The 25,019-nt window shown below is 42.2% G+C and overlaps 1 protein-coding gene across 9 annotated transcripts in view; it reads right to left on the reverse strand.

Annotated features, from left to right (window-relative positions):
* Positions 1–25,019, reverse strand: part of LOC125456780 (chondroitin sulfate N-acetylgalactosaminyltransferase 1-like) — a 263,481-nt gene that overhangs the window by 20,912 nt on the left and 217,550 nt on the right. For all 9 annotated transcript variants that reach the window (XM_048540207.2, XM_059653623.1, XM_059653552.1 and 6 more), the window contains one exon: positions 1,103–1,204. In XM_048540207.2, the coding sequence (XP_048396164.2) occupies positions 1,103–1,204 (102 nt within the window). The remainder of the gene's footprint in view (positions 1–1,102; positions 1,205–25,019) is intronic.

The following is a 25,019-nucleotide window of genomic DNA, read 5'->3' on the forward strand; positions in this document are numbered from 1 at the left end:
TTGTTTAGAATGGTCACTGGGTTTGAAACATTGACCCTGCTGCCTCTCCACAGATGCTGTCAGACCTGTTGAAGTTCTTCAGCAATTTCTGTTTCTCTGTTCTTTACCAAACAGATCAGTATCCATGCCTTTTCCCATTTAGTTATCAGCCATTAGCAAGGCGTGTTAAATCTGTTAGCTCAGGCAAACAGTCAACGGTACAGAATGAATTATCTCCCCTCACCAACATTATTAGGGTACAGATACTGAACCACAAAGAGTTCGATTTTCTTCCATAATTTACAAAGACACATGGCACAGTATCAGCAACCTGTCACACTTCTGTGTGCTATTTATAGAGACCTTCATTTCTATTATTTCCAATCTAGCATTGGCTTGTATTTCACTTTTTTTTAAGCCACGAGGTTTTTAAATGCAAGTTTAGCTTGCATGGCAGAAATTGTCCAGTTTCATCATGCTTTTCAGAATTTACAGAAGACAGGGACAGGTCTGTAATGATCTTACTAATGTTGACTTCCACTCCTGTCACAATCCAGTCAGTGAAGAAATTTCTCATTTCCATCAAAGATGCATTACAAACACTGGACTTTACAATCTGTCTTCTTTAACTCGGGATGAAATTGCAAATTGGGAAGCATTTAAGTTTGGAGACAAGTGTGATCCAGTTACTCTAGGGGTGAAGCTCAAGTAGAAAGCTAGTGATAATTTTCACGCCTTTCCACGACAAGTGGAACAGAGACCAGAACCAGCTCAGCGATGATCTTATTGACTGGTGAAGAAGGCTCGAAAGGATTAAATGCTAAGACCTACTCCTAAGTTGTTATGTTTGTAGATTTCTGCATACAGCATACAGGAGTAGTAAAATAATCAGGACCTACTTGCTTGCTGACAAAAATACATGGCAGTCATGGGTTTTCCCCTAATTTTGTCTAAACTTCCTTGTTCTAGCCTCCAGAAGGTTATTCAGCTTTGCTGGATACAATCTTGCGTAAGAGTCAGCCCTGCGCATGTTCAGCATCTACAGCTAATGTTGCTGGGCTGCTCAAGTGATGTATCACAAGGATCGTCAATAGTGCTTGACCCTCCCATAGACCATGCTCACCTAGATATGTATTCAAGTATGGATTTTACTTCAGTCATTTGTTCTGTCCCAAAGTAGACCACAGTGAGGTGAACTCGGCCATCCAGTCGTATACACACCTCCCTGTAAAATATATACAGAAACAGAGGATACATTCAACTCAATACACATGATTTGCTATCACCCTACTGCACGCAAAGTACAAATTAAAAATAAAAACATCAAAATGGCATACAAGAAGAAAAACACTGCTGAGGGTGGAAATCTGAAGTAGAAACAGAAAATTCTGGAAATACTCAGAGGGTCAGTGAGAATTTATGGAGCAAAACAGAGCCAATGTTTGGCATTTATCATAACAATGACTTCCTCTTCGCTTAGGAAAATCATATAACTCAACTGAGATTGAATGTAATCCAAAGCTCAATTGGTACCTCTCATGCCTATGATTGACAAGGCCAATCCCTCATGGATAGGCATGTTCTTTTCATGGAGATGTTAAGTTGTAGCCAGATGCTCTCTTAGTTTGAGATAAAAGCTCCCATGGCACTAAAGCATGTCAAGGAATCCTGCCCACGTGTCCTGACCAATAATTATCCCTCTCATCGTGAAGTCACTGGAACATGATATCCGGTCATTATCACATTGTCATTGCACACTGAAAAACACAATCTGTTGTATTTACTACCTTACAACAGTAACAGTGTAGGTTAATGCAAAGGCCCCATCTCTCAACCTTGCACGAGGTATGGTAATCCTCAGGGTTCAACAAGTCGTCTCTCTCTCTCTAATGAGAGAGCAGCTGCATGGTTATCCGGGGCTACAGCAACTTCATCATTATTCATTTGGCCATAACGTGAATTAGGACACTGAGGACAAAAAAGGTGCCACGTAAATGCAAATCTTTGCTACCATTAGAAGCTCATGTCTAAAAAGAACAATACTTTTTAACAACTTAAATAATTGTCCAAATGCCAGCCATAACTCTAACTCATTAAATCATGTCTTACTTTGAAACCTGTCACCTGTGAGATGCAGAGTAGGTACCACAGTCAGAGATGACTGGCGTTATCAGTGAAGGAAGATTCTAGAATTAGAATTTGATTTTGCTGTCATGTATACGCAAGTACAGGAGTACAGTGAAACATGTACAATGTCATTACCATCTTTGGTGCAAAGGTACCTTAGGTGCAAAAGCTTAGGCATAAGGTAGAAAAGTAAAGTTAAACACAACCGTCCTTCTTAGTATTAAGTTGAAAATTAAGGACATAAACTTAAAATTTCAACCGTCTAAACGGGTTGTACGCCCTCCAAGGGCTTAGCTATGCTGGGCATGTACGCCGTCCAAGGACTTGATCTCCTCTGCTTTAGACCTCAGGCTACCCGCTCTCACCACCACTGCAGATGGTCAGGGACCCTTCGCACTGCCCTATTGGGATGACTCTCTGACTGTCAAAGTCCCAATCCAGGCCCCCAACTGCTGCCACACTATGGGCCCAATAAAGCTGTGCTGCTGTTGCCTCCATGACTGAGCTCTCTCCAGAATGTAAGCAAGTAGGATAGGAACAAACTGAGAACAAAAAAGAGAGAGAAAAGCAGAAAAAAAAGGAGAGCAGATGGAGTGGATGAGCCTGGTCCGCCACCATCTCTGGGAGAAAGAGAGATATTGCGCGAGTCTGTAGGTTTCTGAACTACCTTCATTATGAAGTAAAATACACTGCATTTGCAAAAGTGGAAGAGCATTCAGCCACAATAAAGTTCACAGTTGGCCATGTCAATTCTTTAAAAAATATTCCTACATAGAAAATAGGCATCTTGCTCCTACGTTCTACGCTCCTATGTTAATTTTCAAGTGACTCAGCTGCTACCACAATGCCGCAAAATCTTTCATACTTAATCCAAAATAAACAAGAAATCAAACAGAATTTGAAACCAAGGAAACAAATAGTCATTGGATCCACTAGAAATGCCAGCACTGCAAGTTTCCAGTTAAATAAGCTTTAAAATCAGAATTTGGTAACAAATGGCTGGTATGTATTGCCACATGGGATTATGGCAGTGCCAAAGAGACGGAAAAGAACAGGGGAATATTTGCTTTGAGAACAGGTCGCATATTAGGCACAAAACAGAAACGGTCCAGAGATAGTAAGGACTGCCGATGCTGGAGTCTGAGATAACACTGCGTGGAGGTGGAGGAACACAGCAGGCCAGGCAGCATCAGAGGAGCAGGAAAGTTGACGTTTCAGGTCAGGACCCTTCTTCAGAAATGGGGGAGGGGGAAGGGGCTCTGAAATAAATCGAGAGACGTGGGGACAGTGATAGCAGGTAGGAAGTGGTGGGAGGAGTGGATCGTTGGGAAAGACGACAGACAGGTCAAGGAGATGGGGATGAAAGGGGGGATGCTGGTCTTTTGATGAGGTCAGGGGTGGGGAGATTTTGAAGCTACTAAAGACCAAATTGAGACAATTAGGCTGTAGGCTTCCAAGGGAGAATATGAGGTACTGCTCCTCCAGTTGCCGGCTGGCGTTGTTGTGGCACTGGAGGAGGCCCAGGATGGAGATGTCATCCAGGGAGTGGGAGGGGGAGTTGACATGGTTCATGACTGGGAGGTGTTGTTGTGTGTCGCGAACCAAGCAGAGGTGCTCTACAAAGCAGATCCGCTCATGTGGTCTATTGTATCTGCTGTTCCCTGTGGCCTCCTCTACATCAGTGAGACTAAGCGGAGGCTCAGAGGCCACTTGTAGAGCACCTACGCTCGGTTCACGACAAACATCACCTCCCAGTCACAAACTATTTTAACTCGCCTTCCCACTCCCTGGACGACATGTCCATCCTGGGTCTCCTCCAGTGTCACAACAACACCACCCAGCAACTGGAGGAACAGCACCTCATATTCCACCTTAGAAGCCTACATCCCAATGGTCTCAATGTGGACTTTATTAGCTTCAATATCTCCCCACCCCCAGCCTCATCCCAAGACCAACCCTCCCTCTCATCCCTGCCTTCTTGACCTGTCCATCTTTTCTCCCAACTATCCGCTCCTCTCACCTTACTAACCAATCCCCACCACTACCTATCTGCTATCACCATCCTACCTGTCTTTCCCAGCCCAACCCACACCCTCCCCATTTATTTCAGAGCCCCCTTCCCCTCCCCCAATTCTGAAGAAGGGTCCCAGCCCAAAATGTCAGCTTTCCTCCTCCTCTGATGCTGCCTGGCCTGCTGTATTCCTCCAGCTCCACACTGTGTTATCACAGAAATGGTCCAGAAGTGTTAGCTAGTTCTTGCTAGAGTTCATTCAACTTGAGCCTCCTAACACCCTACGTTAGCTAACCTTATCAGCATATGCCTTTGTTTCCTCTCCCTTCTGTGTTTACCAACCTCCTCTTCAATGCAGTTATGCTACGCTATTCTCCTTAACTACTACCAAGTGCACTACCAAGTTCCACATTCTCATCATTCTGAGCGAAAAGTTATGGAAAAGAAAAGCCCTTCAGGCTGTGTCAGACCCACGTGAAAACAACTTGAAGAGATGAAGGGTGACACAGGATATCTACTGTAATGAGTCTCAGTTTCCCTCTGATCTAGTCATTGAGCATGGAAACAGACCCTTCCATCCAACCAGTTCATGTTGACCATAATCCCAAACTAAACTAGTCCCACCTGCACTTGGCCATAACCTCCAAACATTCCTTATTCATGTACTTTTCCAAATGTCTTTTAAACATTGTAACTGTTCCCGAATCCACCACTTCTTCTGGAAGCTCATTCCACACATGAACCACTCTGTGTGTAAAAGAGTTACCGTCATGTCCTTTTTAAATCATTCTCCTCTCACTTTAAAACTATGCCCACCACCACAGGGATAAGACACCTGCTATCCACCTTATCTATAGCAGTTATAAGTTTAAAAACCTCTACAAGGTCACCCCTCAACCTCCAGTGGAAAAAGTCCCAGCCTATCCTGACTCTCTCTAACTCAAACCTTCCATTCCTAGCAACATCTTCGTAAATCTTTTCAGAGCCCTCTCCAGCTTAGTAATATCCTTTCTATAACAGGGTGACCAGAACTGAAAACAGTCTAAAACATAGCTCCAGTTTAAGCTTGTGATTGGATGTCCCCTTATATATATTATTTCTCTGACAAATGATTTCAGAACAAATTGGTTGAAATAGTTATGCTTTAACAGAACCTCATACTTTGACTGAGTGACTTGCAAATAAAGATTGTGCTAAGTATATGATTTATTTCATCTCACCAAGAACCAGTCTAATTCCTCTCCGTTAACATGACAATGGAATTGTCGCTAAACAAGTTCTTCAATTATAGCACAGGCAGTGATATGTTTCAAACTAACCTCTAAATAAACTGCTACTGTCTCAATACCATAAGTATCCCTTGCTTATTAACTTTTATTTTCTAAATTGGCTCCTTAGCATAACTAGCAGAGAACCAATCAAACAGCTTCAAAGAAAATCTCCACCATGTCTACAAGATCTGGGAGAATGAGATAAGAGTGAGGAATGATAAGGAGAAGAGTGCAGATGTGAGGAATAGAGCAAAAAAGAGCAATGTTGAAATGAGAGGCATGTTAGCAAAGCATTGTATCTTGCACTTATCAGGAAAATTGCAAGAATGCCAAATTTCAAGTAATCATAACAAGTTATACTTCACAAACAAAAACAAATTGCTGGAAAAGCTCAGCAGGTCTGGCAGCATCTAAAGTCAAAGAGGTCTATAGTATGAAAACAAGCCCTTTGGCCCATCTTGCCTATGCTGCCCAGTTTTCACAACTTAAACTAGTCCCATTTGCCTGTGTTTGGTCCACATCCTTCCGTACCGATCCCATCCAAATACCTGTCTAAATGTTCCTTAAACAACAAAATTGTACTCGCCTCCACCACTGCCGCTGGCAGCCCATTCCTGACACTTACCACTCTCTGTGTAAAAACATTGCCTCTCTGGACCCTTTTGTATCTCTTCCCCCTCTCACCTTAAACCTATGCCCTCTAGTTTTAGACTCTCCTACCATGGGGAAAAGCTGTCTGCGATCTACCTTATCTACATCTCTCATGATTTTACATGCCTCTACAAAGGTTACCCTTCAGTGTCCTATGCTCCAGTGAGAGAAATCGGAGTCAACGTTTAGGGTCTAGTGATTCTTCCTGGTTTTATACTTTGTGAACAATCTGTGACTTTGATTGGCCAATGGTTTCCCGCCGAGGGATGACTAGAGAATTAAAGTGACACCCAACCCCTGCCCACCCAGTTCATCAAGCTCTTGGGATTATCAAAACAGGGTGCAGAGTTTGAGCATGTTCCCACTGTTACAGGGAGAAGCGTATAGAAATTGAAAGGGGGTGACAGAATAGAGAGAGGATGAGAGAAAGAAACAGACTGAGATATGGGTGGGGGGCGGGTGGGAAAGAGAGGTGGCACAAGAACATGGGAAATAGTATTTCTGTCTTCAGTGAACAGCAGCTTCCCACCCAAAGGAAGTTAGCTGGTACTCAAAATGTCAATGATCCTTCAAACTGGGGAAAAAATGGATTCTCAAATTCAACACAACCTGCAGCTTACAGATAGGTATTCAAATAAAAATCAAATAAGATACCAGAAAAAATCCACAACAAATTTGACCAACTGTTTAATATTTTAGTCCCCATGTTTCTCCTGAAGGATCTGACTCTCTGCTCGAGTGTTGCCGACTGAAAGAGTAAATTAGGAGGACAGGTTACAGAAACTTAACTTGTATATCCCTGAGTTTAAGCGATTGAAGAGGGATCTCACTGAATGATTTAGAGCAATGAAGAATGGGAATCTGGAAGACAGAAATCAGAACCCAGGGGGTCACAATTCTGAAATTAGCCTCCTGCGATTTACAAGTGAAATTAGGAAGCATTCTCTTGCACAAAGAACAGTCAAGAACTACCTAAGTTGTTTTTACGCACAAGGCAGTAGACATTGGAGTCAGGTGAAATGAGTAAGGCTGAGATCAACACAAATTTGTTGAGGGAGGGCTCCTGCGACACAATGACAGTATCCCACTGTCTGAGCCAGGAGACCAGAGCTCAGGTCTCATCTCCTCCAGAGATATGTAATTACATTGCTGGACAGGCAGATTAAACAATATCTTAAAATTTATGGGGAGGTGTTATTCCAGTGCAGTAGTAGTATCCTTACCTTTGGGCCAGGAGGCCTGGGTTCAAGTCCTACTTCATTCTGGACATGTGTCATAAAATTGCTGAACAGATTTATTAAAGGTATTGAGGAATTTTTGATTTGATTTATCATTGTCACATATACTGAGATACAGGGAAAAGTATTGTTTTGCATGCTATCCACTCAAATCATACCTTGCCTAAGTACATCAAGGTAATAGAACAGAACATAGAATATAGCGTTACGCTATGGAGAAGGTGCAGAGAAAGGTCAATTCTAATGTATAAAAGGTACTTGCATAAGTCTGAAAACAGCAGGGAAGAAGCTGTTCTTGAATCTGTTGGTAAGTTGGTGCTTGGTTAATTGTAACAGGGAAATGACACAAAGCAGGTAAATTGAGTTATCAAACAGGTTGGTAGGCGAAAAAAAATATAATAGGTCTTTTGGCAGGTTAACTAACAGTTAGCAAAGACAAGGGAGATTTGCCAAGAGTACCGATGGACTATTCCAAGTAATTAATTGTTGCCATAAACAACAGCATGCTTTCAAGAGTTCTGGTGAATTTTTGAGAACGAACGCTCTTATCTTGAGTGATGATGGATAATCAAGAGTGATGGAGTCTTATCATAAGTGAAGCTGTGTTATCATGAGAGATCGAGTGTTGTAGTGAGTCATGGTGGATTATCAAGAGGGATGGAGAGTTATGGTGAATGATGATGAATTATTGAAAGGGAAGGAGTGTTATGGCGAATGATGGTGGGTTATCAGGATGGAAGTGTTTTGTGAGCACTGGACGTTATGACGAGCAGAATTATCAGAGCTGGGACTAATCACATCCTCTCTACATACAAACTCTTCCACGGGGTAACCAGGTAACAGTCAGTAGCAATTCCAAATGTAGGCGCCAATGCCATTGGTCCAGGGATGAAAACAGTGTCCTTCTCATCAATTGAGCTATTATTCCCAAATTCTCCAGGGATTGGTTAATTTATAAAACATAATGAACACCTGATTTATTTTCACTGCTGGATGCGATATTTAACAGAAGATGAAGTATCTTGCTGCAGTTGGTGTCATTTATAGACACAGTGGGACAGTTAGCTGTGATACAGATTGGCGACATGTCACATTTGTGAGCAAAATGTCCTCACAGGAGTCTAATTCCATCACGCAAAGAAATAAATGCATTGCATTTACATTGTGTCTTTCATGACCTCAGGATATCCCACTGCACTTTATAGCCATTGAAATATTTTTAGAGCATGGTCTAAATGAGAAATTGCAACAGTCAATTAATGTACAGCAAGATCCTGACCAACAGCAATATAATCATTGTTATGTTATGTATCCTAGTTGCTATTGTGGGATTTGCAATTGCAGCCTTTCAACAGAGAAGTAAGACTGTACTGAAGCTGAACTACAAATATATTCTTATCAAGCTAAAATGGGAAGTGTTTTTCAGGTGATAAGGTGCTTTTGGGAGCTGACAGTAGAGCGAACAGCAAAGTGATAAAGGGAGACTGAAACAGCTTTTCTTCCTTTGTGTACATTTTACAGCACATTTTGCCTCAGTGACAGGTGACCTTTATATCTCTCATGATGAACGGCTGGTTGGAAGATGAGGCTCCATGGCCTGTAAAACACAACCCTGGTGGTAAATTGTAGGCTGATGGATGAGCCCTCTTCAAACCTGAAAAGAGTAAATTTCTCTTAGCCTGTCACTCCATCCTTTATCAGGCAATGTCAGTGACCGTAGATCACTCCACAGCCAAATGAAGTTCAAGCCTCCAGTTTTGCCTTTGATGATTTTTCAAGAGGAAAAAGAAATAACTCAAGAGAGTGTCGAAAGTGGTCTTCAGGATGTCTGCAAGTAATTAAAATTAAGTAATCAACTCAAAACTTTTTTAAACCCTCTGAATACTGATTGGACACATGCGCTAAGTTAAAAATTACAGCAGTAGTTGCTTCAGTTCAACATGACAAAATGAAATGATAAGGGTCCAAATGAAAGCTGTGTTCTCAAAGACAGATGAGCTACAAAAACAGAAGTTGCTGGAAAAGCTCAGCAGGTCTGGCAGCATCTATGAAGAAAAAGAGATAACTTTGATTTTTTTTCCTCACAGATGCTACCAGACCTGTCGAGCTTTTCCAGCAACTTCTGTTTTTGTTCCTGATTTACAGCATCCACAGTTCTTTTGGTTTCAACAGCTGAGCTGCTGGTGTGGATTGGTACTTCATCATTTTAAACAGACAAGTTCCTTTAACCTTGCGACAATAATTTGATGACAATGTCATTTGACCTTCTTTTGGCATGACTGCACAAACCATAACAGTGGCTGTTTTCTTATAAAGCGAAAGGTCAGTGAAGCATCCCCTTGGTAAAAAGAACCAAACTTTAATCACAAGATGGAATCTTTTGGGGTTTGCAAACTTCAGCAGCTCAAAAGAAACTGGATAGTCTGAGTGTGGTTTTGGGGAGATTCCACAGATGTGCGAAGTATAGTTCCTGACAGTCACTTAAATGGATATCCACATTACATAAGAGGCAGAGTGGATACAGCTGTTATAGTCACAACATGTTGTTACAATTAGTGAAAACCCTGACCTAGTTCTCTGACACTGAACTATATGTCGACTAGCAGATGGTTTGCTGGATGAAGTCGTTGTATGGGGTGCTCGATCTTCAGCTCCAACATTTATAATGTTAACAAGCATCAAGAGAATGGATAACTGTTGCACCATAACTGTGGGTCAAATACTCAGCTCCACATTTAGAATTCATCATGTGCTTTACAAACTGGATACTTAACTGAAGCAATGCAGATCTCATCCTTGCTTTCAAATCCCTTTATGGCCTCACCCCTTCCCTTTCTCTGAGCACCTCTAATTTTGGTCTCTTGCACATTGCAGATTTTGATCACTTCTAATCTTGTTGACCATGCCTTCAGTGCTCTCCCAATGCTGTGAGATTCCCTCCTTCAACCTATCTGCCTCTCACTTAAGATGCTGTTTAAAAAACTTGCGTCCTTAACTAAGCTATTGATCACTTGTCTTAATGAGCTATTATAAGCCTGTGTTAAACTTTCTCTGATAACTTTCCTGTGATGTTCTTTGGAACATTCTGTCTCCTGTAAAAAAGTACTATATAAATGTGAGCTGCTGTTGCCAAACTAAGACGGGCATTAGGAAGATTAAAATTGGGAATCAATGAGTGAGAAAGCAGCAAGCAGGCCAGGATTGCTGTTCTTGTTAGCAGTCCTGTGATTATCTCTAAAATTGTGTAGATGGATTCAGTTGAGGAGTGGATCGGTCAGATTTTCAAAGCCTCAACAATGAAACAACATTCTGGGGCATACAGCCAACTCTCAGTGTAAACACCTAGCAGCAATGACTCATAGCAAAATAAATTCCTCTTTACATCGCCGTATTATTTATAGTTCTTCCAGGCTTTTTCAATTCAAAGTTCCAATCTCCTCAGTTTTCTTAATACTGTCTAGTCTTCAATCACGACACACTGTGTCCAGATGGCCAAATTGTATCTGCTCCACCAGGCCCTGTTTTCTCAATTCCTAACAGACCAATGTTCCATGGAGGTCAAAGAAAACACTTAATATGCACTTTGAAGCTCTCCTTGAAAGCACCTAGCATGAATATTGATGTCAGAAATGAACTTGGCTAGGTGTGGTATGCAATCGGTAGCATCTCTGCCTCTGAGCCATAAGCTGTGGACACAGGCCCTTCTCCAGGACTTTATGGTCAAGGACAACCCAGCCAAATAAGGTGAACATCAACAGGCAAATCCTTCCAACACACATGAATGTGAGACAATAAGAGTGGGAGTGTTCTGGTCAGCGTAAATGTTGGAAACTGTCACGATCATTCGCTTTAGGCTACAACATGCACGTAAAAGTGTCGGTTATGAAAGCAACTCCAATTCCTTGTTTTGGGGGGTTGGTTGTCCAATATGGGTCAGACTGATGCCAATGACATGGGATTCAATCTCTGTTCTGGTCTGGGTAAGATGCAGAACCTGCCTCGTTTACTACCTGCAGTGGACAGATGTGGAACAAGAACAGAAGCAGAGTTAATATTTCAGGTGTGTGTGTGCATGTGTGTTTTTGTGCGCGTGTGCGTTTTTGTGTGCATGTGTGTGTGGTCAGATGCAGATCGTGGAAGACTGAAGAACAAGGAGTGTTCAAACAAGCAACAACTTGTCCATTGAGCTTCATCACCCTTTGAGTCACTGCGTCTTGATGACTTGACAGCGCATTGGAAGAGAAGGCAAGTAAAAGGAAGCAAACTGTGCACTCTAATCCGATTGTCACATGTGACATCCTGCCCTGTGTGTGAAGATCTATAGGTTAAGTATCAGTCCAATCAATCATGTGAAAACCAGGGCGGAAACCTGTAGCCCCGAGAGGATATTGCACTCAAATTGGTGGGATAGCTAAGAATGATGAGTTCAGAATTGAACTGCTGCTTGTGCGTGGAAGTAAAATCCTGTTTACCTTTGATATAAACATTTAAGATACAAGCAGCATGTCACCAGATATATCGTGAAAAGGTTTAAATTTTTAAAAACATACTTATGGTGCTTAGGAGCAAATATTCAAGACTAATGGGCATGATTCTGATACAAAACGTTACATTTTTAAAAACATACTTCTGGTGCTTAGGAGCAAATGTTCAAGACTAATGGATATGATTCTGGTACAAAACATTTCGGATTTTAATTTATAAAATACATGGTTGACACTTCTCAGTCGTGGGATCAGAGAGAGGTGGAGAAAATACAAGTCAATCTCTGGACCCAATTTATGATTAAGTAAATAACGGAAACTCATTTTCTCACTAACTTTGTGGCGATGTCAGCTATTACTTAGATAAAATGTGAGGCTGGATGAACACAGCAGGCCAAGCAGCATCTCAGGAGCACAAAAGCTGACGTTTCGGGCCTAGACCCTTCATCAGACCTGTCTGATGAAGGGTCTAGGCCCGAAACGTCAGCTTTTGTGCTCCTGAGATGCTGCTTGGCCTGCTGTGTTCATCCAGCCTCACATTTTATCTTGGAATTCTCCAGCATCTGCAGTTCCCATTATCTCTCAGCTATTACTTATTTGTCGTTCATTATAAAAGCCATCCTCCTTTTGCGAATGAAGAAATTCATAAATGATCAGGGAGAGGAAAGAAAATTGAGGCAAACAAACAAGCTTGGGTCACAGATCACAATCGTCATACAATGTGGAAAGTCTAACAGCGGCCATCTCTAGTACATTGTAACAACATATTTATTTGTGTGGCTACCATCACTGGGAGAACAAAAAGTGTATGGGATCCAAAAAGGGGCCACTGTATGGGTTTACCCAATGTCTGTTGTTTGCAGCACAGACAATTCTGAAACTTTGTATTCATATAAATGAAGACTGATGGTGCTAAATTATTAAGTGGTTGACTATCAGACCAAGGATGCAAATTGTCAGAAGTTAGCACAATGTAAAGTTAGTCAGTACTAAAACAGGATCTGCATTCTGATTTGAGCCACAGGCCAAAAGCAACAAAGATCACAATATGTTCAAAGTTAATCCTTCTTCTGTAAATATTGTTGATATTGTTTCCCTCTCTACCCATAACCAACACCCACCCTGTTTATGTTTACCTTGCCTTCAAGAGAACCCATCTTTCAGAACTCTAGATGTTGTCTGTATACAATGCTGTGACTCTGCTTGGAAGTTAGCTTGCCATAGAGCTGCAAGCTGTACACACAAAACATCAGATAGTCAAGCCTGCTTTGTAGCTAGTTAGTATTTACTGACTTACACATAGTTGATCAAACCCTGGTTAATGACTGATTATTGCAGCATTATAATTAGTGTGACACAGCAATAGATCCATAGAATCTGTGCAGTGTGGAAGCAGGCCATTCAAGCCCAACAAGTCCACACTAACCCTCTGAAGAGTATCCCACCCAGACCCATCCCCATCCTCCTACGCTATCCCGGTAACCCTGTATTTCCCATGACTAGCACACCTAACTTACACATCTCTGAACACTATGGCCAAACCAACTACTTTGCACATCATTAGGCTGTTGTAGGAAACCAGAGCACCTGGAGGAAACCCACACAGACAAGGGGGAGAATGTGCAAACTCCACAATTACAGTCACTCGAGGGTGGAATCGAACCCAGGTCCCTGGCACTGTGAGGCACTTGATTTTGGGGGAACACTGAGTGCCCCACAGCCAGGGCAGGGCAGGGGAAAGAACAATATAAATGCCTGCAGTCTGGAAAGCAGATGAGTCAATTGAGTACTAAACAAAAATTGCTGGAAATTCTCAGTAGGTCTGGCAACATCGGTGGAGAGAAATCAGAGTTACAGGAAGCAGGGTCTGAGGATGTATAGTCAAGGTAACTGTGGGAGTCAGTGGGTTTGTATTGAGTCAGTTGATTACCTTAATGGGCAGGCTACATGAGGTAGTCATAATGAAATGTTAGATTGTCTCTGTGCACAGGTTGGAGCCTATCTATTCCAGCATTGGAGGCTATGGTCAACACCATTAGTATGTATGGGACCTGCCATGTTATAGTGAGTGATGACCAATGCCTCACTTTCCCTAACAGCACAAGCTGAAGTCGCTCTGTATTTTGGTGCCGTGGTGGAAATTTACACAGCACTTGTGAGCTTAGCTGGCTCCTGCCGACGTTTAAAAGGGCTGCCTGCAATAGGGTTAGGGCAAAGGTTATTTTGACCTTAATCCTATTGTGGCTGTGAATACCAGTGTTTTAAAGGAGCTCACAGGATGGCACAGCTGTCCAGCAATCTGTCTCCCAGCAATCAAATCTGATCACTGAAATGTGGCCTCAGGCCTTTGTAGGGTTTGAGCCAACTGTCCTCCTGGTGGATGACAGAATCTTTTCCTTCATTTCAAAAATATATTCTATTCATAAAAATATCTTTATGCACATGCACAGTCACTGACACAGTTTGGTTCTGTATAGTAGCATATGTAGAAACAAATAAATATTGGAGTTTGACTCTATCCAGCAAACAAACCAAAGGTATTTCTTACTTGTAGATGGCTATATTTAGGTATATTAGAGGCACTGGGAGGGTCTGGTAACTGAATAGACCCCCACTTAACTTCAGTAGAAAGACCTTAGGCGGCGGTCTTTCCCCAAACTGTGCCTTGCAGTGTGTCCCTCAGCACATAGTCCCAAGTCTTGGAAGGTGCCAGTCTGTAACACCTGGTCAAGGTCAACTCCTTGCCCTGGAAGACCAACATGTTTTGGGCAGACCACAGAGCATTTTTCATCGAGTGATGGTCCTCCAGGCACAGTTGATGTTTGTCTCAGTGTGGGTCCTGGGGAACAGACCGTATAGCACAGAATCCTGCGTCATGGAGCTGCTCAGGACACACCTTAACAAAAACCACCGCATCTTTCTCCAGACCTCCTTTGCAAAGGCACATTTCAGCAGGACACGCGGAACAGTTTCTATTCTACCCTACCCCTACATTCCTGTGTCCCCACCCTGCAGCCACTTCAAGGGCAGAATGTGGTGGTGCAGAGTGTCCAGGCACATAAGGAGGATCTCACAGGTGGTGCCTTTCTCACCACCAGCCAAGCAATGTCTCTGTGCTTGTTGGAAAGTTCTGGCGTTGAGGCATTCTGCCAAATGGCTTTGACAGTCTGCTCAGGGAACCACCTGACAGGATCCACCACCTCTTTCCCCACAGGGTCTCGAGGACGCCATGTGCTGACCACTTCCCGATTGACTTGAGGTCAGAGGTGTTTTCTTCACAAATTTACCACGAAGGACAGGTGACACGGAAGAGTCCAATTACTTACAGCGTTCCACAGCAATGAAACTAGTCCCATCTTTTGCAACACTGGGGACAGGTAGAACCTCAGTACCTAGTGATACTTAGTGTTTGCATATGGAGGGTCGACACAGCTTGATGCAGCCACACACAAAGGCGGCCTTCAGAATGTGGTTGGGGCTGGGTAGTTTGTTTTTACCCCTCTTATCCAGAGTTTGGAACATGGTGTCCCTGCAGAGGCAGTCCATCTCAGACCTCCAGATGAAATAGAAGATAGCCTGGCTGACTGCAATGGCGCAGGTTCTGGGAATGGGCCAGACCTGCAACACTTACAACAACAGACAGAGTAGCTCACAGCTGATGGCCAGGTTTTTACCTACAATGGAGAGGGAGCGGTGCTCCCAAAAGCCCAGTTTCTGCCTCACCTCGGCAATATGCTCTTCCCAATCTTTTGCGCGCTCCCCAGGCCCTCCAAACCCTATTCCCAGCATCTTCAAGCAAACTGTCTCGGCGGTGAAGAGGATAAACAATCAGTTGGCCCCGTCCCTCCAGAACACGGCCTTGCTCTTGCCTGATTTACCTCGGCTCCTGATGCCAGCTTGAACCGGTCACAGATGCTCATGAGTTTGCACACTGATAGTGGATCCAAGCAAAAAACGACAATGTCATCAATGTACAGGGAGGCTTGCATCCTTCCTGATGGACTCAGCAAAAGGCTCTATACAACACAAACACACAAGGCAGAAGAGAGTGGGCAACCCTACCTGACTCTGGATCTGACTGGGTAGCTTTCTGATTCCCACTCATTAATTGAGACCGCACTAATGATGTAGTGTAGAGCTGCTGGATCCAATAGCCGATTCCCTCCTCAAAGCCCACTTTGGACAGCACATCCCACATGTAGGTGTACGATATCCTGTTAAGGCCTTCTCCAGGGGCAGCCTGGTGAGGCAGGTGTCAATCCCGCTTTCCTGCACGTAGGTAATCGTCTCCCTGAGGAGCTCAAGGCTCTCAGAGATCATTATGCTTGGTACATCACAGATTTGTTCTGGGTGAATCACCAATCCTAGAGCAGACCTGACCCGGTTGGCAATGACCTTAAATAGGATTTTGTAATCTGCATTCAGAAGTGAGATTGGTCACCAATTTCTAATTTCCTGTCTCTCCCTCTTCATCTTGTAGATGAGATTGATGGTACCTTACCTCATGGATTCACATCTGCTACCTGACAAAAGCCACACTGTCATTCTCCTCCATCAGGTCTTGGTCAAAAAAGTCTCACAGAGGAAGAGAGAATCCTTCATGCTGCTAACTGAGTGTTTGGCCACGAATGATTGAGAGAGTGCGGAGCATCGAGCTCCAAAGTGGCAGAGTTGGCACCATATCAGAAGCACACTGATTTAGGTCATGATCCGTCTTCTCAGTGGTTTTCTGCCAAATATTCATGTGTACGCGCCAACACTCAGACCAACGTGGCAGCCCCAGCAAGGGGCACACTTCCAACCTGTGCCACCTGTAGCACCACAAATGGAAATTGTGCAGCTTCAGTTTCTTAGCCGAGAGTACTGCACTCAATTCTGAAGGCCATAAATTTAATCTTTAGGGCACTGCATCATTCCAACTCTACTGCCCCGACAAATCATCTGTGTCAGCTTAAACCAGGATGCTATGAAAGGCTATGAAAAGGCTGTCATTTTCATTTTGAGGGAAAAGATAGGGATTGCCTCCACAATTGAATTGAATTGAGTTCTAAGAGTTATGCAGACAGTGTGAGTGCATTAGCAGCTTTACAATGAGGTTTGGAGTGAATATATACACACAAATCTAGTCAAGAGCTAATCTTTGCTTTTTAGAAAGCATAGCATGTCAAGGCTGTATGAACATCTGGAATTAATTTAGCTCAAGTGCACATTTAATCTTCTATTATTTTCGCCTTGAACAGCTGAACAGCCAGAGGACCATCAACTCCTCCGTTGAATGATCCACAATCGTCAAGATGTTATTTATATTCCTGCCTAAGCTGGAAAGCATAAAATAAAAATATTCAGCCATCCTTGTTTGGGTAGACTCAGTGAGCTTAACTGTTGATACGGGGCTCAAACTTGAGGCATTTACAAACAATAGCTGTGGAACATTACAGTCATGGTCTTCTGGAAGCCTTTAGGAGTTTGGCACCACTTTTGAAGCTTGACCTTTAATCTTTCTTGTCTGATCGCATGCAAGGCTGATGGGATAAACAATAAACGAGGGTTGACATTCTTTTCCATTCATTCATGGGATGAGGGCTTCAATGGTTAGGCAGCATTTATTGCCCATCCCTAATTGCCCAGACAGCAGTTAAGAGTCAACCACATTGCTGTGGGTCTGGAGTCACATGGAGGCCAGACCAGGTAAGGATGGCAGTTTCCTTCCCTAAAGGACATTAGTGAACCAGATGGGTTTTTCCCCAACAATTGGCAATGGGTCCATGGTCATCATTAGACTCCAGATATTTATTGAATTCAAATTCAACTATCTGTAGCGGCAGGATTTGGACTCAGGATCCCAGAACATTATCTAGGTCTCTGGATTAATAGCCCAGCAATAATACCACTCCTCCCCATGTTTAATACCTACATGGCGTGGGCATTGGCTTGGAGTGCAACTGAAAGTTTAGTAAAAGATCTGAACAGAAAATCTATGCACAAACTCAAGTTTAATCCCATTAAATAAAGATCTATTTTAATTTTTCTCCTTGTGATTAGACTTGCCAAAAAGAGCATTATCAGGATGTGAGTTTGCTCGCTGAGCTGGAAGGTTAGTTTTCAGACGTTTCAGAGCATTATCACTCGGGGGTAGTGATAGTGTCACACATCAGCTTTCAGTACCCCAAAGCAGGGAATGGGTTTAAGTTTGCCGTACAGTTTGTTCCTTACCTGAGCCAGAATAAACAAGAGGTGTTGATCAAAGCTTGCATTATGTACTGCTTGAGAAAGAGGCAAATGCAAAGGCATTCAAAGGAGCTCTCTGGTGCCTCCTGTTGGCCAGTCAGAGGATGCGGGCACAATGCTTATATTATTTAGTGCACTGCGCCAATGCAAATAATTGAAGAAATGTGCAGAAAAGCAAGGGAAAAAGTGACCTAAGATAATGTGAATGGAAGAGAATGCTGAAGCCATTCTATTTACTGACAGGGTTTAGTGACATCATTACTCCTCATTACCTTGCTGTGTGCAGGAATGTGCAGATTAGGTGGAGTAGGTTTGGTAAATGTACAGTTAAAGGGATAGGGTGGGTGATTAGAAGTCACTGTCCTCTTCTTTAGGGTAAGTGGAGATTCAATGGGCCAAATGGCATCTTTCCACACTGTAGGTTTTCTACGATTCCTGCCTACACTCTCTTAGAGAGGGAGCGAGAAAGAGAAGGTGAGTGAGAGACAGACATACACAAACACTCAGGAAAGACCACTGAGGAATAAAGTAATTCCACCTTTACCACCATCAGAATCTAGTTTGTTGCCTACTGTGGGTGACGCTGGTTTAGGGCATGAAGTGGACTGGGGTTGATCAGAAGCATAAATAAAACTCCCTTAACCTTTCCATTTTACAAAGCCATGTTAGTTGGCTGGAGAGGAGTAGCAGGGCTCTGAGGAGTAAGGGGTATTACGAGCTTTAGATGAGATGTTAGTAGATATGCAAAAATCCCTGATTAGTGGGTCATACTCAAATGTGGCATACAATGAACTGGCTCATTGCTTTTGGCTCTGACTACGTGAATCAATGCTCCTTGTTTGCATCAACATTAATGTGTGGGCTCTAGATTCAACCAAGTTCTGGAATGGGAGAGAAAGACACAGCATTGAAAGGGCCATAATCAGAAACATCACTGTTATGGAAAAAGGTTGGAACATAACACAAAAATGTATTGATTCTTCAACCCCTTAATATACTTTCAGTGGCAAAAGGGTCATATCTATTCAAAGTTAGACCACTCTGCTGCTTAAATCAGCTAGCTGCTAAATATTGTCTATTGGGTACTGATAAACACTTTCAAACTGAGAAGAAAGATCAGTTTCTTTAGTACCTTGTTAATTCAACTGGAGCTAAACAGTTGATTGTTAATAGTGGCAGACACTGAGCCAGACTAATAGGTCCAGTGGTTTACTTTACTGACACACTAAATTCAGACTTGTGGAGACTACAACATGCCAACAAAATTAACTGGGGAAAATCTTCAGTTGTCATCTGTACGAAAGTACATCCCCCTCCCTTAGAATAAAAATCTACACATTCAGACAGCATCCTTCCCAACCTGAAGACATCTCAATGTGCCTCACAGCCAATGAACACTCTTTAATACAGTCACTCTTGGTACTTAGGGAAGCACAGTAGTTGATTTTAGCTCAGCCAGCTCCCAGGAACAGCAAATGATAGAGTGATTGAATGTTGAACAGTGACCAGATACAAAGAGGCTCTTAGTCACTGGTAAATGAAGTACTCTTGAAAGGCAGTCACTAAGGTTTTTGAGTAGATTTGTAGCTCGGGTTATGGGTGTTAAGGTTGGTTGGCTCGCCAAGCTGGTTTCTTGTTTTGCAGATGTTTCATTACCATGCTTGGTAGCTTCCTCAGTGCAGCCTCTGATGAAGCGTCAGTGAGTTTTCCTGCCTGGTTTTTAAACTCTGGGGTCTATTGAGATGGATAGCCTCACTTCCAGTTTTCCATGGTAGTAGAACATATATGGGGTCGATTTCAATTTGTTTATTAATAGCATGCTTCGTGGAGGGCCAGGCTTCCAGGAATTCTTGTGCTTGTCTCTGCCTAGCTTGTCCCAGGATTTTGGTGTTGTCCCAGTCGAAACGGTGGTTCTCCTTGTCCATGTGGATTGAGATCAGTGACTATTGGTCATGTCTTTTTGTAGCCAGTTGGTGTTCATGTGCTCTTGTCGTTAGTTTCACTGGTAGTCACTGTTGTAATGTAAGAATTACAACAGCAAACTTACACACAAACCATAATCAGTTTTAGCAATATCAGTCAATGTTGGATACATGCTCTCTTAAAGACAAAGTTGTAACACCCCCTCCCCCTCCCACTTGAAGGCTGGTTAATTGCATGCTCAAGACTCTAGAACTTGACTTGACTCTAGAACAACTTCTAACTCAGAAGCAAGAATTTTAATAACTAGACTACAGTTTATGCTAATCAATTACCTGTGCTGGTATAGCTGTGGTTTCAGTTGGCTAATCTCTAAGATAATCCTACGTCAGCGTCCTAATATTTCATTCTCCCTAAATAGAGATGATTCCTAGTATTATTTTGGAGACTCATACTCAAAACTTGGTTTCCATGAGTGTCAAATGTCTAACCGTTCAATTAAAAGAAAAATCTCCAACTCTCGCTGTCTAACTCAAACCTTTTAATCAGAGTCATAGAGATGTAAAGCACAGAAACAGACTTTTCAGTCCAACTCATCCCTGCTGACCAGATATCTTAGATTGATCTAGTCCCATTTGACAGCATTTATCTGTCTATACCCTTCCTATTCATATACTCATCCAAATGCCTTTTGAATATTGTAATTGTACCAGACTCCATAACTTCCTCTGGCAGCTCATTTCATAAATGCACCACCCTCTGAGTGAAAAAGTTGTCCCTTAGGTCCCTTTTAAATCTTTCCCCTCTCACCTTAAACCAATGCCCTCTGGTTTCAGACTCCCCCACCATGGGGAAAAGACCTTGTATATTTACTCTATCCATGTCCCACATGATTTTATAAATCTCTAGAAGGTCAACTGCTGCCTCCGACGCTCCAGGGAAAATAGCTCCAGACTATTCAGCCCCTCCCGAGAGCTCAAACCATCCAACCCTGGCAACATTCTTGCAAATCTTTTCTGAATCCTTTCAAGTTTCACAACATCCTTCCTTTAGCAGGAAGACCAGAAATACATGCAGTATTCCAATAGAGGCCTAACCAATGTCCCGCACAGCCACAAGATGACCTCCCAACTCCTATACTCAAAGCACTGACCAGTAAAGATAAGCATATCAAATACATTCTTCGCTATCCTATCTACTTTTTACTCCACTTTCAAGGAACTATGAACCTGCACGCCAAGATCTCTTTATTCAGCAATACTCCCCAGGACTTATAAGTGTATAAGTCCTGCCCTGACTTGCCTTTCCAAAATGCAGCACCTCACATTTATATAAATGAAACTCCATCTGCCACTCTTTGGGCCATTGGCCCATCTGATTAAGATCCCATTGTACTCTGAGATAACCTTCTTCACTGTCCACTACACGTCCAATTTTTGTGTCATCTGCAAACTTACTAGCCATACCTCCTACATTCACACCCAAAGCATTTATACAAATGAAGAAAGTACCAGAAACAATGGCAGCAAATGAGAAAGATAACACTTCAATAGGACAGAAGAATAGTTAAGACAGTCAGTCAATGAATGACCAAATGAGTGGAACTTGAGTCAGTCGATTGTCAGTCCCATCTCTACAGGGACAAACTCAGTCTTACTGATCAAAAGCAAAGTAGCTGGAAAAGTCCAGCAGGTCTGGCAGCATCTGTGAAGGAAAAAACAGAATTACCGTTTCAGGTCCGGTGACCCTTCCTCAGTCTTACTGATTCTCTTTAACTCCCAAAAGTATGTTGATTTATCAGAACCCTTCCAGTCTGCCTGAGGTTATCCCTTCCTGCAGCTTATGCATCCTTTCAACTTTTCCTTCTTTGACTCCATTTATCCTTTTCAACGATCATTGTTCCTTCGCTTTTCCCCAAATTTTTATTTGGGCCCCCAATATCTGTTTTTTTTAATATGTCTTACACATTTCTTTTTACAGATTATTTAAAAATGAATGGTTGCCGTCCACCTACCCAAGGTATTGCTATTGCCAAGCAATGTCATAAGTTTTTTTCTTTATTTCAAAAATGTACTTATGGATAAAAAATCTTTACATAAATACATAGTCACTAGAGCAGTTCAGTTCTGTACAGTCTTAGCATATGGAGAACACACAAACATTGGATAAAAACCAAAAGAACTGCGGATGCTGTAAATCTGGAACAAAAACAGTTGCTTTTCCAGCAACTTCTGTTTTTGTTCCAAACAAATATTGGAGTTTGATTTTCCCAACAGTTCCAACAAATAAACCCAAAGACATTTCTCACTTATGCAAGATACTATTTACATATACTTGAGGTGCCAGGAGGATTCAGTAACTGAACAGACCCCCACTGTACCTTAAAGAAAATCCTTAGACGGTGGTCTTTCCCCACTGCAATGTGATAAGTTGCTCCCAGACCATCAGAACTGATTCCAAAAGCCACCAGTGCTTCTGATGGATACAAGTACTACAGACTCTTGTCTGCTTCGGCCTGGCTCAGAGTAGGCAGCGAGTGGAGAGAAATCCCAATGTGCATTTACCACCTCTGCAACTCTGAGCTAATGCTTGTAACTGTTCTCTGTTCACACCCTCCTCATTCCCCCTAAGCTTGAATATTACCTCCCAGGATTTCTCATCGGCTTCTGGCTTGTACCATATGATTGCAGGGTATCAGTGAATAGTAGCCTCAATTCTGAGCAGAAGATTTCAGCTTCAAGTGTCAGACCAGCCACTTGAATGAAAATTTTGGCTGGCTGTGATCTAATGGAGTTCTCCCAATCTCTTAGCCAAAATTTATTTATCTGTCAACATTGTTAATGCAGATTATGAATGATTGAATTTTGCATTCAGTTTGAAAGGGAGAAGAGGAGATTTAAGGATACTATTTTAGTAATTATGTGATCTTGAAAGCCAAGAGAGCTGAAATGAACTGAGATATTAGGCTGGGGATGGATCAATGCAGAAGCAATGGCAGGCATTTAAGGGAGCATTTCAGACCACTCAGAATAAATATATTATCACTTTAAAGAAAAATTCAAAGGGGAGGATCAACCATCCAATCCATAATTAATTAAAAAAACTAAGCAAAGTGTTTACCAAAGGAAAACATATTTATTATGCAAAGATGATTGGTAGGTTAGCCGATTAGACAGAAGGTAAAGAACAGCAGAGAATGACTAAAGGAAGAAGGTATTACAGTTTGAGAGAAAGTTAGCTAGAATTTTAAAAATGAATAGCAAGTGTTGTAACAGGCATTTAAAAAGGCAAAGAGGAAGTAAAGCAAGTGTTAGTCCTCTAGAGAGTGAGAATGACGTGCTGACAGTTGATAATAAGGAAATGGTGGATGAAACGAACAAGTATTTTACTTCTGTCTTCACTATAAAGGATACAGAAACCAGTCCCAGCAATAATTGCAAATCAGAAGTTGAAGGGGAAAGACTAACTTAGTAAAATTATGAATCAGTAGGGAAACAATGGGCTGTCGGCAGACAATTCCCTGGATCCTGATGGACTCCAACCTCATTAGGTAGATGCACTGGAGTTAATTTTCCAAAATTTGCCTGGTTCTGGAAAGGTTCCATCAGACCAGAAAGCAGCAAACATAACCTTTCTATTTAAGAAGGAAGGGAGAGCCAGTTAACAAAACAAATACTTGGAACTCACTGTTATTCATCTATCTGTCAATATTGGAATGAACAGATAGAATAGGTTAAGGGGAAATTCAACATTGGATGGCTCGAGGCCAATATCCTGAATACATGGTAAGGAAACTAGCAAATCGTTATAGAAGTGCATGTCACATTGAAAACTGACTTCACACTCAAATTCAAAATCTTCACCTTTACCTGATGAGTATTTCGAGTATTTCAATTATTTCAGATTAGGCACACACCCCAACCGCTCCCTGGCACAAGATACCATGCTCCAAATGCAGGAACATGTGTAGAAACGCGAAGAACAACCGTGATTCACACAACGAGTCTGCAGGATTTTCTACTAGCTCAGCTGCCTTCCTGGGACGGCTCTAGAATAATTCTGCACACAGTTCAGACAATATGGGCATGTCAAGATTGTATCCTGACTGGGCTCCACTCCCTCTTGACAAAACATTTCAGCAAAAATTAAATCCTATTAAAGAGGGCCTTTGCTTTCTAAAGGATTCTTTAAAAAAAGTTAAAAGAGCAATTAAAACAAATTCAATATGATTCAGAGACAAAACAGCATAGACTCCTAAATGCAGCTCAAGTTGGTCCTAACTGATTCATAAGGCTGTACCTTCAAGTTCCATTCCACTAACCTGAACACAAAATCTTGGCTGGACTCCAATGCAGAACTAAATGTCCGAGAATTTAGTAATGAAATATTTAATCAAGGCTCTGTTTTCAGGAGAACATTATTGATCCCATGGAAATTTTCTGAGGAACAGCAAGAGAAGTTTCCATTTATCTCTAAATCAACATCAGTAGATCAGACCCTCCCATTATGATCTTATTAAGGTTTGGGGCCTTACCATGGATAGGCTGTCGCATTTCCTACATTACCACAGTGACTTCATTTCAGAGGTCTTTTTTTCAAGAAAAAAAATCATTAATGCAAGGTAGGCATTGGGGTATTGCCCTTCCCTAATTGTCTAGAGGGCAGTAAATGTATCATTAGGGTTCTGGAGTCACATGTTGGCCAGACCAGTTAAGGATGACAAGTTTCCTTTCCTAAACAGAATTCAAAAACAAAACTGTGATCAGAGATAATGTGAACTGCAGATGCTGGAGAATCCAAGATAACAAAGCGTGAAGCTGGATGAACACAGCAGGCCAAGCAGCATCCCAGGAGCACAAAAGCCGACGCTTCGGGCCTAGACCCCTCTCTGATGAAGGGTCTAAGCCCGAAGCGTCAGCTTTTGTGCTCCTGGGATGCTGCTTGGCCTGCTGTGTTCATCCAGCTTCACGTTTTGTTATCTTATTTCAGAAACAAAACTGTTTCTTTTAGAATAAATCAGCAACGGTTGCGCGGTCAACATTTAGCCATTCCTTCATTTCCAATTTTTTCTCAAAAACTGAATTCAAATCTGCCATGTCAGGTTTTGAAC

The sequence above is a fragment of the Stegostoma tigrinum genome, chromosome 1 (genome assembly GCF_030684315.1).
Source record: "Stegostoma tigrinum isolate sSteTig4 chromosome 1, sSteTig4.hap1, whole genome shotgun sequence".
Taxonomy (NCBI): domain Eukaryota; kingdom Metazoa; phylum Chordata; class Chondrichthyes; order Orectolobiformes; family Stegostomatidae; genus Stegostoma; species Stegostoma tigrinum.